This window comes from Martes martes (assembly GCF_963455335.1).
Source record: "Martes martes genome assembly, chromosome: 9".
NCBI lineage: Eukaryota > Metazoa > Chordata > Mammalia > Carnivora > Mustelidae > Martes > Martes martes.
In genome coordinates this window covers 132,444,104-132,458,711 of record NC_137896.1, presented here as the reverse complement: position 1 = coordinate 132,458,711, position 14,608 = coordinate 132,444,104, and the positions used below count along the sequence as shown (strand labels likewise).

Here is a 14,608-nt window from a genome sequence, read left to right as displayed (position 1 = left end):
GGAGCCCCCTGCGCAGCAGGGGGGTCTGCTTCTCCCTCTCTCTCTGGCCTCCCCCTCATGCTCTCGCTCTGGCTCTGCCTCTCTCAAATGGATAAATAAAATCTTAAAAAAAAAAAAAAGAAATATACCCACATTCAAGCTCACCTGCGTCATAAGGCAGAATCCAGTTCACTGAGCACTTCCACCATTGATAATTTCCATTAGACCAAAAAGAAAAAAATATCTGTGCCAATCTGATAAGCAAAAATGGCACCTGAGCCAGAGGTTTTAAGAACTGCATACTAAAGCTTTTCTGCTAAAACCGTCCCTTTAAGTCTTATAGTCTAAGAAAACATTTTCTTCCAAAGGGCTGACTTTGCTCAAAACACTCAATTTTTTTGTGAAGGAATGGCTGGAAAAATCTGTGATTCATTTCTGTGAAATCACATGTCCAAAGTCTCATATCAAGGTATGTCATCTGTTTCAACCATTTTGCATATACATGAAAATCTTACAAAGTCATTCATCCACTCAACAAATATTTATTGATCACATCCTGTTAGCTAAGTACTATTCCAGGTCCTGGATATATTAGCAATAAACAAAAAGACAAAGATTCCTGATCTCATATTTTAGTTCAATACATTAACTCTTCAGCTGTGCATTCAGTACTGTCCCTTCCTGTTCTAATATTTCAACATCTGAAATCACGAGAGATCTAAAAAATAAAAGGTTTATCACCAAGCTATTCTTAGGGCAATCCTCATGCTGTAAGGATAGGGAAGGTTTTTCAGAAAGAGTCTGAAGTTGCACAGAGCCACGCCTCGCAAATGACATGGGTGACATAAATGGACAGAACATTTGTCTAGTGCCATGCTAAAATAATGAGACGGACTTCTCCACTGGACTGGGGGGGTCTCCTGAAGACTGGGACTCTTTAGCTCTCATTTCCCAATTGCCCGCACGGTGCCTGGCATGCAGTGGGTGCTTAATTAACGTGGGGAAATAAATGAATTGACAAGTAAATGAGGAGTGAGTGAACAGAGAGCCAGTCCCTCTCTATACGCCTCTAGTCTCATGACTTTAAATACCATCTGGACAGAGAGAACTCCCCAGTGTACATCTCCAGTCCAGAATCCACCTGAGAATGCTGGACTCCAATGTCAGATGGTCTTTTCATCCTGCCTGGAGGTCTTAGCAGCATCTCTAACTTAGCAGGTCCAAAATCAAACTCCTGGTTCCTCCTCTACCCTACCCCCAAACGGTCCCACCCACAGCCTGCCCCTACTTAGACCTCGCCCTTCCAGAGCTCAGGGCAGAAATCTTGAGGTCACCCTTGCGTCTTTCTCCTACCGCCCTCCTCCTGTCCATCACGATACCTTATGGCTTCCCCTTCACAATCTGTATTCCCAGAATCTCTGTAATTCTCACTGTCTCTAGTGCTTTCACCTGGTTCAAGCTACCACGGGATCTTGTCTGGGTTATTTCACTCGTCTCCTCATTTGCCTTCTGCCCTCGCCCCCGTCAGTCTTCTCCCCACAAGGGTCACACTGGTCTCTCAAACGTAAGTCGGATCGTGTAATTCCTCCAACAGCTTCCAAGTAAAATCCTCGCCCAACACGAGTGCTCAGTGGCGGATGCTTACAGAGGAGGAAACTGAGGCACGGGGAGCAGGAAACGGTGACTGCACCCAGGTCTACCTCAGCAGCCTTGTTCCTTCCTCCAGAGCCCCATGCCTCTCCCGTGCCAGTGAGAGCCGGGACGGAGCGGACTCGGGGAGCCGCCGCCGTCCAGGCTGGGGCCGGCGGGCAGCCACCGCCTCCCCGGCAGCGTGCAGGGGAAGACGGTCCCGCAACACGCCGAGCGGGACCGAATCAGCTCCGCAGTCGGCGCGCCGCGTTTCTTCCCGAGGTCGACTCCAGTTACCTGGACTGGGGAAAGGCATGAAGTCTGGGAGGGGGCTGCAGGGGTGGCGGAGCTTCCTCCCCGGAGCGAGCGGAGACGACCCCGCGTCCCCAGGCGTCCGGAACCCGAAGCCGCGGCCTCGGTTTCCGCCCGGCGGGCTCCTGCCGGCGCTCCCGGAAGCTGCGCTCGCTGCCCGGGTAACGGGCCCGGCGGGGGCGGCGGCGGCGGCGACGCGGTTATGGACCTGGAGGAAGCGGTGAGCGAGCCGGGCGCCCTGCGGGCCCGACGGCGGGGCGGGAGGGGAGTGAGGCCGAGGCAAGAGGCTGGAGGACGCCGACTGGCTGTGGGGGCGGCCGCTGGCCGGAGGAGGGCGGGCGGAAGGCCGCGGGGCGGGGAAAGGGATGGGGCTGGCGCGCCGGGTGTGCGCGCGTTTTGGGGCGAGAGGCTGGAGTTTCTGGCTGGGTGAGGTTGTGGGTGAAGGGAGGGCGGGGCGTTAGTCCCTGTGGGTGTGTTTCAGGAGGGGGATGGAGTTGTGGGTTTTATGGGGTGGCCACCCACGAGGCCCATCCCCTGTGGACCGGGCCACCCACAAGTTCCCTTTGATCCCGGGGTGGGCGTGGGAGGGCCGGGCTGGAACGGGCTGGCCTCTGAGTAAGTGCCCCCACCCCCCCGCCCAGTGTCTCCGCGGATCCCCGCCGCGGTCTGGGGAGGGATTCCAAATTCGGGTTTGACTCACTGCAGGTAATGCTCCGGAGTCATTGCAGACTTTCCCGACTTGGTGAAATAAATTCGGCGTTCAGTTTTGACAGACGACATAAAGTGCTGCATTCTCTGGCCGTATTCGGCAGTTAGATCAGCGATGAGGTCAAAGACCGGAGAGCTCGGGACCAGTAGTGGAGTGCCGGTCTTTGTGCGTGCAGACGCATTGCGGTGGTAGAAGGCCTTGCTTGTTGCAAATGTTCAGTAAATGTTTATGGAGTGATGGATGACTGACGTCTGTACGTGCTGGGTTAATGACATTAATAGTTATATCTCACCGCTGACCTGCATTTGCTGTAGCAGGGATCGTGTCTCTTTTGCTCACCACTGAATCCCTGGCACCTAGTTAAATGCCTAGTGCATACATAGGCGATTTTCCTTATATTGCTGAATGAATAAATTGAAACTTGGAACAACCCCAATAAAAAGCTGGTTCTTTTGTGGTATGTGTTTTTAGTGTCATTGCGAAAGGTCCAGATGGTATGCAATTTTTATTTTTAAAGTCTTCTCTTTTCTTAAATCTCGTCCTCTTTTTTTCCTCAGGGTACTCCCCAGGAGTTTTATTAACTCATCCTTTTTTCCATTTTACCCCCACCACCTTTTCTTCTTTTTTTTTTTTCCCCCTCCTCACAGCGTATTTTAGAAACTTTTTTAATCGTTTCATTCCATTTCAGACTATTCAGAAGACTGAACTGTTCTTCTCTTTGTTTATAGTTAGTCTCTCTGATACATTTTTTATTTTCTATGTTTTTGTTTGTCTTTTATCTGTAGGGGTAAAATTGCAGGGAACCCTTTAGGTAGAACTGCAGGGTTTGGGTACAATGTATTGGATATGGTTTACTGGTAACACCTTTCCTGTCTTCTCCTATAGAAAGAGTTCAAAGAAAGATGCACTCAGTGTGCTGCTGTCTCTTGGGGTCTTACTGATGAAGGCAAATATTATTGCACTTCTTGCCACAACGTTACAGAAGTAAGTAACATATGTCATTTATGAATCTGCTGAGGTTTTTAAAATTACGGTTTTAGCCTGATAGTTGGCATAGTTGCCAAATAATCTGTTTTTGTCACTCTTGCCGTGCCCAAACTCCAAGAATAAAAGTAGTCTTCCAGGTGCTTACACGTGAGCTAAGTAGTGAGCAAATTAGATGTAGGATGGGTTTTTGAAATGATGTTGGGCCTCATTTGTAAATAATTTCATGATTCAGACTGTGTAGTAAGAGGGAAAATGATTAAAGTTATACTTAGAAGGTGAGGCAGTTTTTTTATTAGTTAATACTCATGGAAGAGTTTTTAATATATTGGTAGCTTAAAGGTTTGGAACATAGAATGTTAGAAAGATTGAGGACTTTTGGGAGTGTTGGAAATAAGCTTCATTGTCATTTTATCTTTGTATAGTACCTTAGAGATTACAAAGTGTTTTCTTTATCCATTATTTCATTTCCTCCTCACAGCCACCTGTGAGACACACTATTGTGCCTGTCCATCGATGGGGCAAGTAGGCCTCATGATGCGTGAGCTTGCCAAAGTCACACAAGTATAAAGTGTTGAGCCAGGACGTGAACCTGAGTCGTCCGACTACCATGGTCATTTTACTCCATCACACCTGCCTCTTAAACTAGAGATTGTCGTTCTGTCTTGTGTATAACCTTGGTAGAGAAGGCCACCTTCTCTAGGAGTGCTGGGTCCTGTTCCAGTTACCACACGTTCCAGGCAGTATAACCAAAATAATCGAGGGGTGTGAACAGTCTGCTACTAGACAGGCTGAACGGGCCAGGACTCCTCTCTGGAAAAAGATTGGCTCCAGGTCTGTAGAGCCCGGAAGGAACAAGTATTACATTAACCATAGAGACTTCAGAAAGGCAAATTTGGGACAGAGGAAAGTAACCCTGTAGACTTCTGCTTTTGGTCAAGGTGGAGTAACAGGAACCAGATTTACCTTCCTACCTTAAACAAACAAAAACTTGAGCAAAATATATAAAACAACTAAAGAAAAATTTCCTTTGAGGAAAAGTGGCTAATTTACGTTGTTGATCACACAGAGCTTTTCTTGAAACAATCATCGTTCTTCAGTATACAGCTGCAGTCCTTACGCCCGCTTCCCACTTAAGTCACACAGAATGTTAAAAAAGTGCTAGCTCAATGAAATTTTGTGGGTGGTGGATATTTCAGTATCTTGATGTGATGGTTTCATAAGGATGTGTAGGTATGTGTAGATACACATGCATATGTATACACATGACCTTGTACACTTTATTTTTTATTTTTTTGAAAAGATTTTATTTATTTATTTGACAGAGAGAGAGAAAGACCACAAGTAGGCAGAGAGGCAGGCAGAGAGAGGGGGGAAGCAGGCTCCCCGCTGAGGAGAGAGCCCGATGCAGGGCTGGATCCCAGGACCCTGAGATCATGACCTGAGCCGAAGGCAGGGGCTTAACCCATTGAGCCACCCGGATGCCCCTATTTTTTTTTTTTTTTTAAGATTTTATTTGCTTGAGAGAGAGCATGCACACATGCAGGAGAGAAAGAGTGCGTGGTGGGGGTGCAGGGGGTGCAGAGGGAGCAGAAGCAGACTCCCTGCTGAGCAGGGAGCCTGATGCTGGATCCCAGGACCCTGGAACCATGACCTGAGCCGAAGACAGATGCTTAACTGACTGAGCCACCCGTCGCCCCTATACTTTTTTAATTATTTTAAGATTTATTTATTTATTTTAGGGAGAGAAGGTGTGTAAGCATGAGTGGGGGGTGGGGCAGAGGGAGAAAATCTCAAGCAGACTCCTCGCTGAGCGTGAAGCCTGACCTGTGGCTCCATCCCATGACCCTGAGATCATGACCTGAGCTGAAATCAAGAATCAGACCCTCAACCTACTGAGCCACCCAGATGCCCCAACATGTACACTTTAAACATGTGCAGTTTGGCCCTCTCTGCTTTGATGCAAGGGAGGCACTAGCAGTGTTACCCAGGATTGTTTCTGTAGCAGCAGTGCAAACATAAACCCAACAAGGGATGGTTGTGTCTAATTGGACTATTTGCCATTAGTACGTGAAGTCAGCGTGCTATTTTTGTGGAAATTAAACTGCATTAACTAATTGCTTCTTTTATTTCTGTCTTTGATAATGTTCCTGTTTGATTCTGATAAAATCTACTGCAGTCATTTTAACTTGAAAGATCCTAATAGCACTACACTAACTAGTTCCACATTTGAAAGACAGCCTATATAGAGTAACTTGTCAAGAATGTAGCATTCTTTCTTTTTTTAAAGATTTATTTATTCATGTTAGAGAGGGAGAATGCGAGCCGGGACAGGGGAAGAGGGAGCGAATCTCCAGCAGACTCTGAGCTGAGCGCGGAGCGCGATGTGGGGCTCAGTCTCACGACCCTGAGATCATAACCTGAGCTGAAACCAAGACTCCAACACTTAACCACCTACACCACCCAGATGCCCCAAGGATGTAGCATTCCTAAAGCTGGGCGGAATCTCTATATAGGCCAAGAACCTAACTCAGGGCCTTCCGTATGATAGGCAGAGCTATGATTGTACAACTCCAGTGGTTATTCTTGGCTTCGTGGTACCCCAGGCATGTTCTTTGTATAGCATGTGATGTGATCTGTGCTGCCTGGAGTGGGGTGCTGTGTGCCGGCCGTGTTGATATCTAGTGGGTGGAGGATGGCCAATGAGACGTAGTCCTAGCTGTGTAGAGTAGAGGTCATGGTGCAGGTTTCTCTGTTTTTCTGTACCCTCATTGCCCTCCAGGTGTTACCTTGTTTGTAATTCTCAGGCTGTGGATACTTGCTATAATCTGGAAAAAGGCCTTCTGAATTAGTCAAAGAATAAGAATGTTACATTGGTGTATTTTAAATAGGAGAACCTTTTTCAGGTCTTAAATCTAGCCAATTTAGACAATGGATGTTCTTGTAGATATTTTATAAAGGTGTAGGCTAGAATTGTGTGAGTTCAATAGATTTTTATGACTATAACATTACATTTATTGTAGAAAATTTAGAAATTAAAAAATAAATGAAATAATTGCATATGCTTTCAGAACAATGTATATATCTGTCTGTAATACCTGTAGAAAATGTTCATAACAGCTTGTTTTTAGGCTTTTAATAATGTTTATTGATACCTGAAGAAATCTGTCCATAAAAATAAAACTTATGTACTATTTGAAAAAAAAAAGAAAATTTAGAAATTATGAAGATGAAAGCTAAAATCACCAGTAATCTTGGGGTACCTTGGTGGCTCAGTCAGTTAAGCATCTGCCTTCAGCTCAGGTCATGAGCCCAGGGTCCTGGGATCAAGTCCCATGTGCAGCTCCCTGCTCAGCGGGGAGTCTCCTTGTCCCTCTCCCTCTGCCGCTCCCCCTGCTTGTGTTTTCTCTCTGTCAAATAAATAAAATCTTTAAAAAAAAATAAAAATAAAATTACCAGTAATCTCAGTAGTCAACATTTTAATTGCTTCCTTTTAGGCCCCTTTTTTTTTCTATGTATGGAAGGGAAAGGGGATGTGGGTGAGCACTTTTGAATCTCCTATCTTAATTAAATATTTTCTTGTGTTATTCTAAACATTTGTGTACTGTCTTTTTGCCTATATAAATATCCCACAATATAACCATTCAGTATTTTAATTAATTATAGATCCAGTTTTACATATTTAGTTTTTTCTAGCTTTTAGTTATTTCACATTTCATTTAGTCCAGATTTTAAGCCTTTTTATCCCTGTTTACTCTTAATACATTGTACCCATCTTTGTAGGGTAACTGCTTTGGTATGTATTATTGTGTCTTCTGTTTTCAGTGTGGCCAACCCAGTGCATCAGAATGGCTTCAAATGTGGTTTTTGTGACTAGAGGAAATACATTCCCCAAATCCTCTTGTTAAAGATGTTTCTTTTACTCTTAATGAAGGCTGAAGATAAACTTCATTCCAATCTCTTAAGCTTAGAGAAATAAACAAATCTTGCCTGTTTTCTAAAAATCTTCACCTCTCCTCCCTTATTAAGACTTAATTCCTTTATTCTGGTTGTGAGAGAGGCAGAGTACGAGGTACCAGCCCTTGAGAGCACTTGGAGTTGAAGACTGTGGGATGAATTATACTCACCATTTGGTCATTCTAAAGTTGTGTAGGTTTGATTAAAAATAAAAAGTAGTACTTTCATAATTTCAGAAATGAAAACTGTATTATCAAAATATGTAGAAAAGCAGGATGAAATGAATCTGTATGTAGCATAGTCATTGTTGGTTTTAATAAATACAGTTCTCTTAATTCTGGAGTGTGTTTGGATGGAGGAAAGAGGGAACAAATTTGATTTTAACATTAGGTTTTGTTTGAAAAAATTAGAAAGTGACTTAAAATGAAACTTTATTTATTTGCCAGACTTTCTTTAGTGTTTACTGTGTTCCAGGTACTGTTTTAATTAATGAAAAATTTTGAATGAAAAAGCAATGTAAAGGTTAACCAAAATGTTACAGTTGATAGAGTTTTCCCAAAATGTTACTATCCTTAATCCTGGCACTCACAGTTTGGTTCATTATACTTCCCAGAGCATGCTTGGAAATACACTTAGGGAGATGTAAAACTACTGTTTTAATGGTCTGTCTGTCTCCTGCAGAGATCTAAGGAAGTCATAAACACTGGGGCTATTCCTAATACTAAAATACAAGCCATCAACCGAGGACTTAAAAGAAAAAGAAAACTTGGTAAGCCCTTGCTTCATATGTGCTTAGGGATGTGCAATGGAATTCTAAATAGATTCTCAAGAAGTTGCCAGATTTGTAAACCGGTCATCCAGAGTGGAATGAAAGTGGGTAATTGTTGATGGTAAAATTGGAAGTAAGTGTCTTTAAGCATATTCTGTTTTCATCCTGCTTACGGTTGTGAGTTGCTTTTCAAGTGGAACAACTATTATGCAAAAAATAATGAAGTGTATTCCCTCTTATCTGTTGGCACGTTTCTGTTCTTGTGATCTATTCGGAATATGATTTTTCTGTGCTTTTAAAGAAAAATGCTTACTTTCTGAAATGATTCAAGTATGGAATTGTCAGGTTAGGCAAGTTTAACGTGATGTTCAACTTTTAGAAACCCATTTCTCACACTCAATTTTGAACACACCCTTTTAAAATAGGAAAATTATTTTCCTTAAAATAATCTCAGCAGGGGTGTGCTGTGAAAGGTAATCTACTTCATTAATCCAGTGAGTACATATAATTAGTCATGATTGAGAATAATCTGAGGTAAAGTCTAACTGATGCTTTTTATTTCTGTGACTATGTAGGGCCAGATTCTCCAGTTTGAAAAAGGCTAATGATAGAGGGGATTCTTGTAGGTGAGGTAGCTTTAAGGATGCACACACATGAAATACAGATATATCAGTGTTTGTGAAATATCTCTATGAAATACATTGTTATTCTTAGATGAATAACAGACAGAAAGCCTAAATGCTAACTTTTGTTTCTGTTTAACCTTTAATAGTGACTATTTTTGTTAGGCTAGAAGCTGGTTACTTTTTTTTTTTTTTTTAAGATTTTTTTTAAATTTATTTGCCAGAGGGAGAGAGAGAGAGAACACACAAGCAGGCAGAGAGGCAGGCAGAGGCAGCGAGAGAAGCAGGCTCCCTGCCGAGCAAGGAACCCGATGCGGGACTCGATCCCAGGACCCTGGGGACCATGACCTGAGCCGAAGTCAGCGGCTTAACCAACTGAGCCACCCAGACGTCCCGAAGCTGGTTACTTTTTAATTAAATTTTATTAGAGCAGAATATTATTAATTTGGATGCGACTTAAGTAACTAAAATGTAGATTTTCAACTTAAATTGCTGCAGGAAATTTAGGTACTTCAGATTAGCTGTTAAGTGCCTTCCATTCAACTTCTTTGACCCTGCATAGTTTCTAAGTCTATAAAATGAGAATGTTAATACCATTTGTTATGAAAAATAGAAACTCTGAATTTAGAATATGCCTTACCAGTTGCAAGAGCAGTGTTCTGGAAGAAGAGTGCACACGGGCACAGTTTGAAGAGTTTTGCTCAACTTTAGAATGCATCAGAAGCAGAGGCTTTCTCCTTTACTCATATATGACCCAAGAAACTGAGGTAGTGAGCGGGGAGCGAAGTAGGAGCCCTGTGCAGGGAAGGGGGATCTTGGAGTCCTAGTGACAGACTTCATAGGCTAAGTGTAAAAGGTGCAGATGTCATGTTTTTCAGAGAGTTGTAGTATTTACCCAGCAGAGAGGAGTGAAACATTAGGCTCTTAACAGATTCTAATATTTTCTTTACTTTGTAGCTCTCTTTAAACAAGTAGCTCTAGCTGTGGTGGTGGTACATTTCTTCACAGTCTCTTAGGGTTATTCTGAGGATTAAAGAAAATAAACCTATTTAAAATACCTACTGCATACCTGATGCCCAGGCAGGGCTCAGTAAGCATTAGTCTCCTTGCTTCCGGTGTCTCCCTGTAGTCTAGAACTATTTCCAGAAAAGCAGAGTGCCGTTGAGCAGTTTGCTTTCTCTGAGTGTTCTCACTGCCCTTTCCTATACTCCTGGACCATCAGATCTTGGCTTTTGTTTATTCATTCTTCAAATACTCATTGTTCTCTTTCTTTGTGAGTTGGAACAGAGGAGGGGAGAAGCAGAGGCTGAGTACTGAGCCTTCTTTTCCTTAGGATTCTGCAGGGTATTGTCCAGTACAGTACATTTCATTGTCTAGTACATGTTAAAACTTACTTCATTTTTTAACTTGGTGACTATTCATTTTTCTGCCTTTTACGTTAATATTTCAGAAAAATTGCAGATAATTTAAAATATTTAAAATCTGAAAATTTATAAAAATGGGGTTTAGCTTTAGCATTTGTGTCCATATTTGCTGGCTAGGAAACAGGAGAGTATAAAGATGGAAATCCTCTTCAGGAATATAAAACACTTCGTGCTGTAATGTGTAAAACACAGTGTAACTCTGTAGTAGCATGTAGTAAATAGGAGTACAAGTGTCTGAACCGTGTTATCTGTCGTCTAGAGAAAGGCTGGGATTGGTATGTGTGTGAAGGTTTTCAGCAGATACTTTATCAACAAGCAGAAGCCTTAAAGACCCTTGGAGTAGCCCCAGAATTAAAGGTAAGTCCATCGTGTCTGGATGCAGCCTTATGTTTTGTTTGGAGAACAGTAAGATTTGGAGTGAAACTAAGGAGACAAGTCGGATTATCAGTAATGATACTAGGACTCCTGGAGGAATCATCTTTTCTGATGTTTTTGCTTTGCTCCTTGTATTGGGTTGATAATTCTCAGAGTGTGTTCTACAGGGTATTAATAAGCAAAGAACCAAAAGAAAATTAAAAAGTTTTTAATCTTCAGATATTTAGGAAACATTAAGTTAAATAAAGTAAATAACTTTGCAGACGTTTTGGTGTCTTTTATGTGTTAATGTGCTTGTTTCATTTCCAAGGGGATGTAGTATCCAGTATTCACAACTTGAGAACAAAGTCCTTTAGTGTGGTATATACATGTGTAGCATTGATCAGGATTTTGAATTCCAGAATGTGCTTTGGGGAGTGATAGATTAGGCCAGTGGTTCTCAATCTTGAATGTGTACCAGAATCACCTAAACACAAGTTACTGAACCTCATTCTAGAGTTTCTGATTCAGTAGGTCATTTCTGACAAGTTCCCAGGTGACACTGATGCTGCTGGTCCAGGGACCACCCTTGGACTTTGCTGCCCCTCCAGAGTACCACAGTATTCCTGCTGTTATGTGAACTTCATGTTTTTTCATCTGGTTGAAGACATTTCAAAAATTCTTTAGAAAGCCATTTGGTTCTCGTATACTTGCTTTGTACCCATTATTGGAAACGGGGTGTGAAGAGAGCCAGCCTAGTTGGAGAGAGGGTTTTATACATGTGTGGAATGAGTAAACATGAAATGATAGGACAGTGTGCTCATAAGTGTCATTTAGGGCAAAAAGAGAAGGTGGAAAGATCAATGCGGATTGAAGTCACCAAGGAAAGATTTGTAAAGGAGCCTTTGTTGTTCAAACCAGTGTTTGGGGCAAGCCAGCAAGAATGCCCTCTAGAATGATGCATGGCCTAGGAGGACTCTGGGCCTACCCTGAGAAGTAGTATAGGATTTAAAAATACAAAAACATGAGTGGGGCACCTGGGTGACTCAGTTGGTTAAAAATTCAAAAATGTGAGAGACCAGATGGCACCCACAGTGGTGATCTGGGGGTTTGTGAAATCTGGGGGTTTCTTTCAAGTCATCCTATGTTATAAATGCTTTGTAATTTATAGTTTCATATAGTTATACCAACCAACTACAGTAGGGTTTACTCCTATATGGTTTTCTACCCACTTCATCAGGGTTAATCCTGAAAACAGTTCTGTCTGAAATTAGCCAATGAACATACCTGTTTAGACCTGACCATTTAAATGGCACAGGAATGGCATTATGCTAAGAACACAGGGTTTTCTATTTACCGGGTGGGTCATTTTGGCCAATTTACTCAGTTTCTTCAGTGGTAGAATGGAGATGGTGGCTATCTTGCAGTGTTGTGTTCGAACTAATGGATACCTCATATCTAGTAGGTGATGAATAAATAGAAAAGTTGTTTTGTTATCTTATTTTACTTCCACTTGGACCCAATAGCAGCTTTGCCTCTAATTAGAAGTGTGGTCATATAGGAGTTGCTTTTTTTCTCTCATTCTTAATATACTAAACAAAAGGAAGGGATTCAACTAGGTGATCTGTTTGGAATTAAGCTCTTCTTTAAAAATCTAAGGTTATGAAGAATTTATTCAGTGTTTCCCACATACCTGATTTTGCGATGATAATTCTTTCTGAGAAATGTAAGTAGGAAGGTAAGAAGACATTTAGATGGAGGGCAGTGTATAAAGTGTAAGTGGTCTGGATGGACCAGTGTGCTTGCCGTAATCACTACTCATTTCCCTTCTACCTTAGGATGAAGTTTTGCATAACTTTTGGAAGCGCTATCTGCAGAAGAGCAAGCAGGCCTATTGTAAGAACCCGGTGTGTACCAGTGGAAGGAAAGCTACGGTAAGTCACGAGTGAGAAGTGGGACGAAAAACCATTTCTGGTGTGACGCAGAGATGAAGACTGGTCCAGTCTCATCTGGATTTATGATGCTTGTCAGAGAATTGTCAGGGAAGAGGTTTCTCTTGTGTCCAGAAGGAAAGCGTCACTGAGCTAGACACTGGAATTAATTTTGACTTCTTATTTGACTAGTTGAAACAAATTTGTAGTTAACTTCTAAATAGAAGCTTAAGGACTTTCCATGAATTGTAGTATTAAAAGTTTTTTTTGCATTGTTTTTCCTTTTGCTTGGAATACCCACTTAACTGGCATTTCATGACACAGCTCAGTTATCTCTGCTCAGCAGGCTTTATGTGAAGAAAAATAAGTCTGGATGCCTCACCACCCGCTCCCACCGCCCCCCAGAGCATTTACATTACTAGTTTGCTTTTAACTGCGTTATGGATGTGCCGTGGGACATTTCTTTGGGGATATGGGAAGATTCCGCCTCTGAGAAAAACACGTTTGATAAACTGTGCTGTGTTTGATGTGTGGTACTTACTCTCCAGGGCTGAGAAGAGTTTCCAAATCTATTTGACATACATTTCTTAAGAGCTTGGAGACTTGGCCCATTGGATCCTTGTTTGGTTGGAGTCGCTGGGGTTCCACATGCAGAGCTGAGTGATCCAGGCCTGAGAAGTCCAGGTCTGAGTGAAGGGAATAGGTCCTGAGAAGGAGAAGTTTAGAGCAGTGGAGGCGTGTGAGAGAGAATGATGGAAGGGGCACTGACCTAAGCAATTCGTTTAGGAAACTTCCTTTTTGCACCTGGGACGGTGCATTTAAATAAACTCAAGAGGAATAACTTGAACAGACAATTTTACAGTGATGAAGTTATGAAATACCATCTTCTCTTGATGCAGGAGGCGGGTGCTGCTCAAGAAAACAAAAGATGCCATGTGGGTCTTAGGTAACACTTTGAAAGAGAAAAGAAAAGAAAAGAAAGAGCCATCCAGGCTGTTAAGAATCTGATCTTGGGGCACCTGGGCAGCTCAGTCGGTTAAGCATCTGCCTTCCGCTCAGGTCATGAGCCCAGCATCCTTGGACCGAGGCCCAGGTCAGGCTCCCCACTCAGCAGGGAGTCTGCTTCTCTGTCTGCCATTCCCCCAACTTGTGTATGTGTGTGCGCGCACATGTGCGCACGTGCTCTCTCTCTCTCTGTGTCAGATAAATCTTTTTTTAAAATTTTAATTTTTTTTAATGAAGGATGGGTCATCTATTTTATTAGTGTTCTCCATTGGGATTAAAATCAAAATCCATTAAAATCCTAGAGGAGAACACAGGCAGCAACCTCTTCGACCTCTGCTGCAGCAACTTCAAGATAGACACGTCTCCAAAGGCAAGGGAAAGAAAGGCAAAAATGAACTATTAGAACTTCAGCAAGATAAAAAGCTTTTGCACAGTCGACAAAACCGAAAGACAGCTGACAGAATGGGAGAAGAGATTTGCAATTGTCTTATCAGATAAAGGGCTAGTATCCAAAATCTGTAAAGAACTTACCAAACTTAACACCCAAAGAAAATAATCCAATTGAGAAGTGGACAGAAGACATGAACAGACCTTTCTGCAAAGAAGGCATACAGTTGACCAACAAACACATGAAGAAAATGCTCAACATCACACAATCAGGGAAATACAAATTAAAACTACAGTGAGATACCACCTTACACCAACCAGAGTGGCTGAAATCAATAAGTCAAGAAATGACAGATGTTGGCGAGGATGCAGAGAAAGGGGAACCCTCTTACACTGTTGGTGAGAAAGCAAGCTGGTGCAGCCACTCTGGAAAACAGTATGGACGTCCCTCAAAAAGTTGAAAATAGAGCTACCCTACCACCCAGCAATTACACTACTAGGGATTTACTGCAAAGATAAGAATGTAGCGATCCAAAGGGACACCT

The 14,608-nt window shown here is 42.5% G+C and overlaps 1 protein-coding gene across 2 annotated transcripts in view; it reads left to right on the top strand.

Annotated features, from left to right (window-relative positions):
• The first annotated feature begins 2,064 nt into the window (after window positions 1–2,064).
• TAF1B (TATA-box binding protein associated factor, RNA polymerase I subunit B) overlaps window positions 2,065–14,608 on the top strand; it is a 67,826-nt gene continuing 55,282 nt past the window's right edge. For both annotated transcript variants that reach the window (XM_080813835.1, XM_080813836.1), the window contains exons 1-5: window positions 2,065–2,140; window positions 3,515–3,613; window positions 8,252–8,339; window positions 10,646–10,743; window positions 12,579–12,674. In XM_080813835.1, coding sequence (XP_080669961.1) covers window positions 2,123–2,140; window positions 3,515–3,613; window positions 8,252–8,339; window positions 10,646–10,743; window positions 12,579–12,674 — 399 coding nt within the window. In that variant the 5' untranslated portion in view covers window positions 2,065–2,122. The remainder of the gene's footprint in view (window positions 2,141–3,514; window positions 3,614–8,251; window positions 8,340–10,645; window positions 10,744–12,578; window positions 12,675–14,608) is intronic.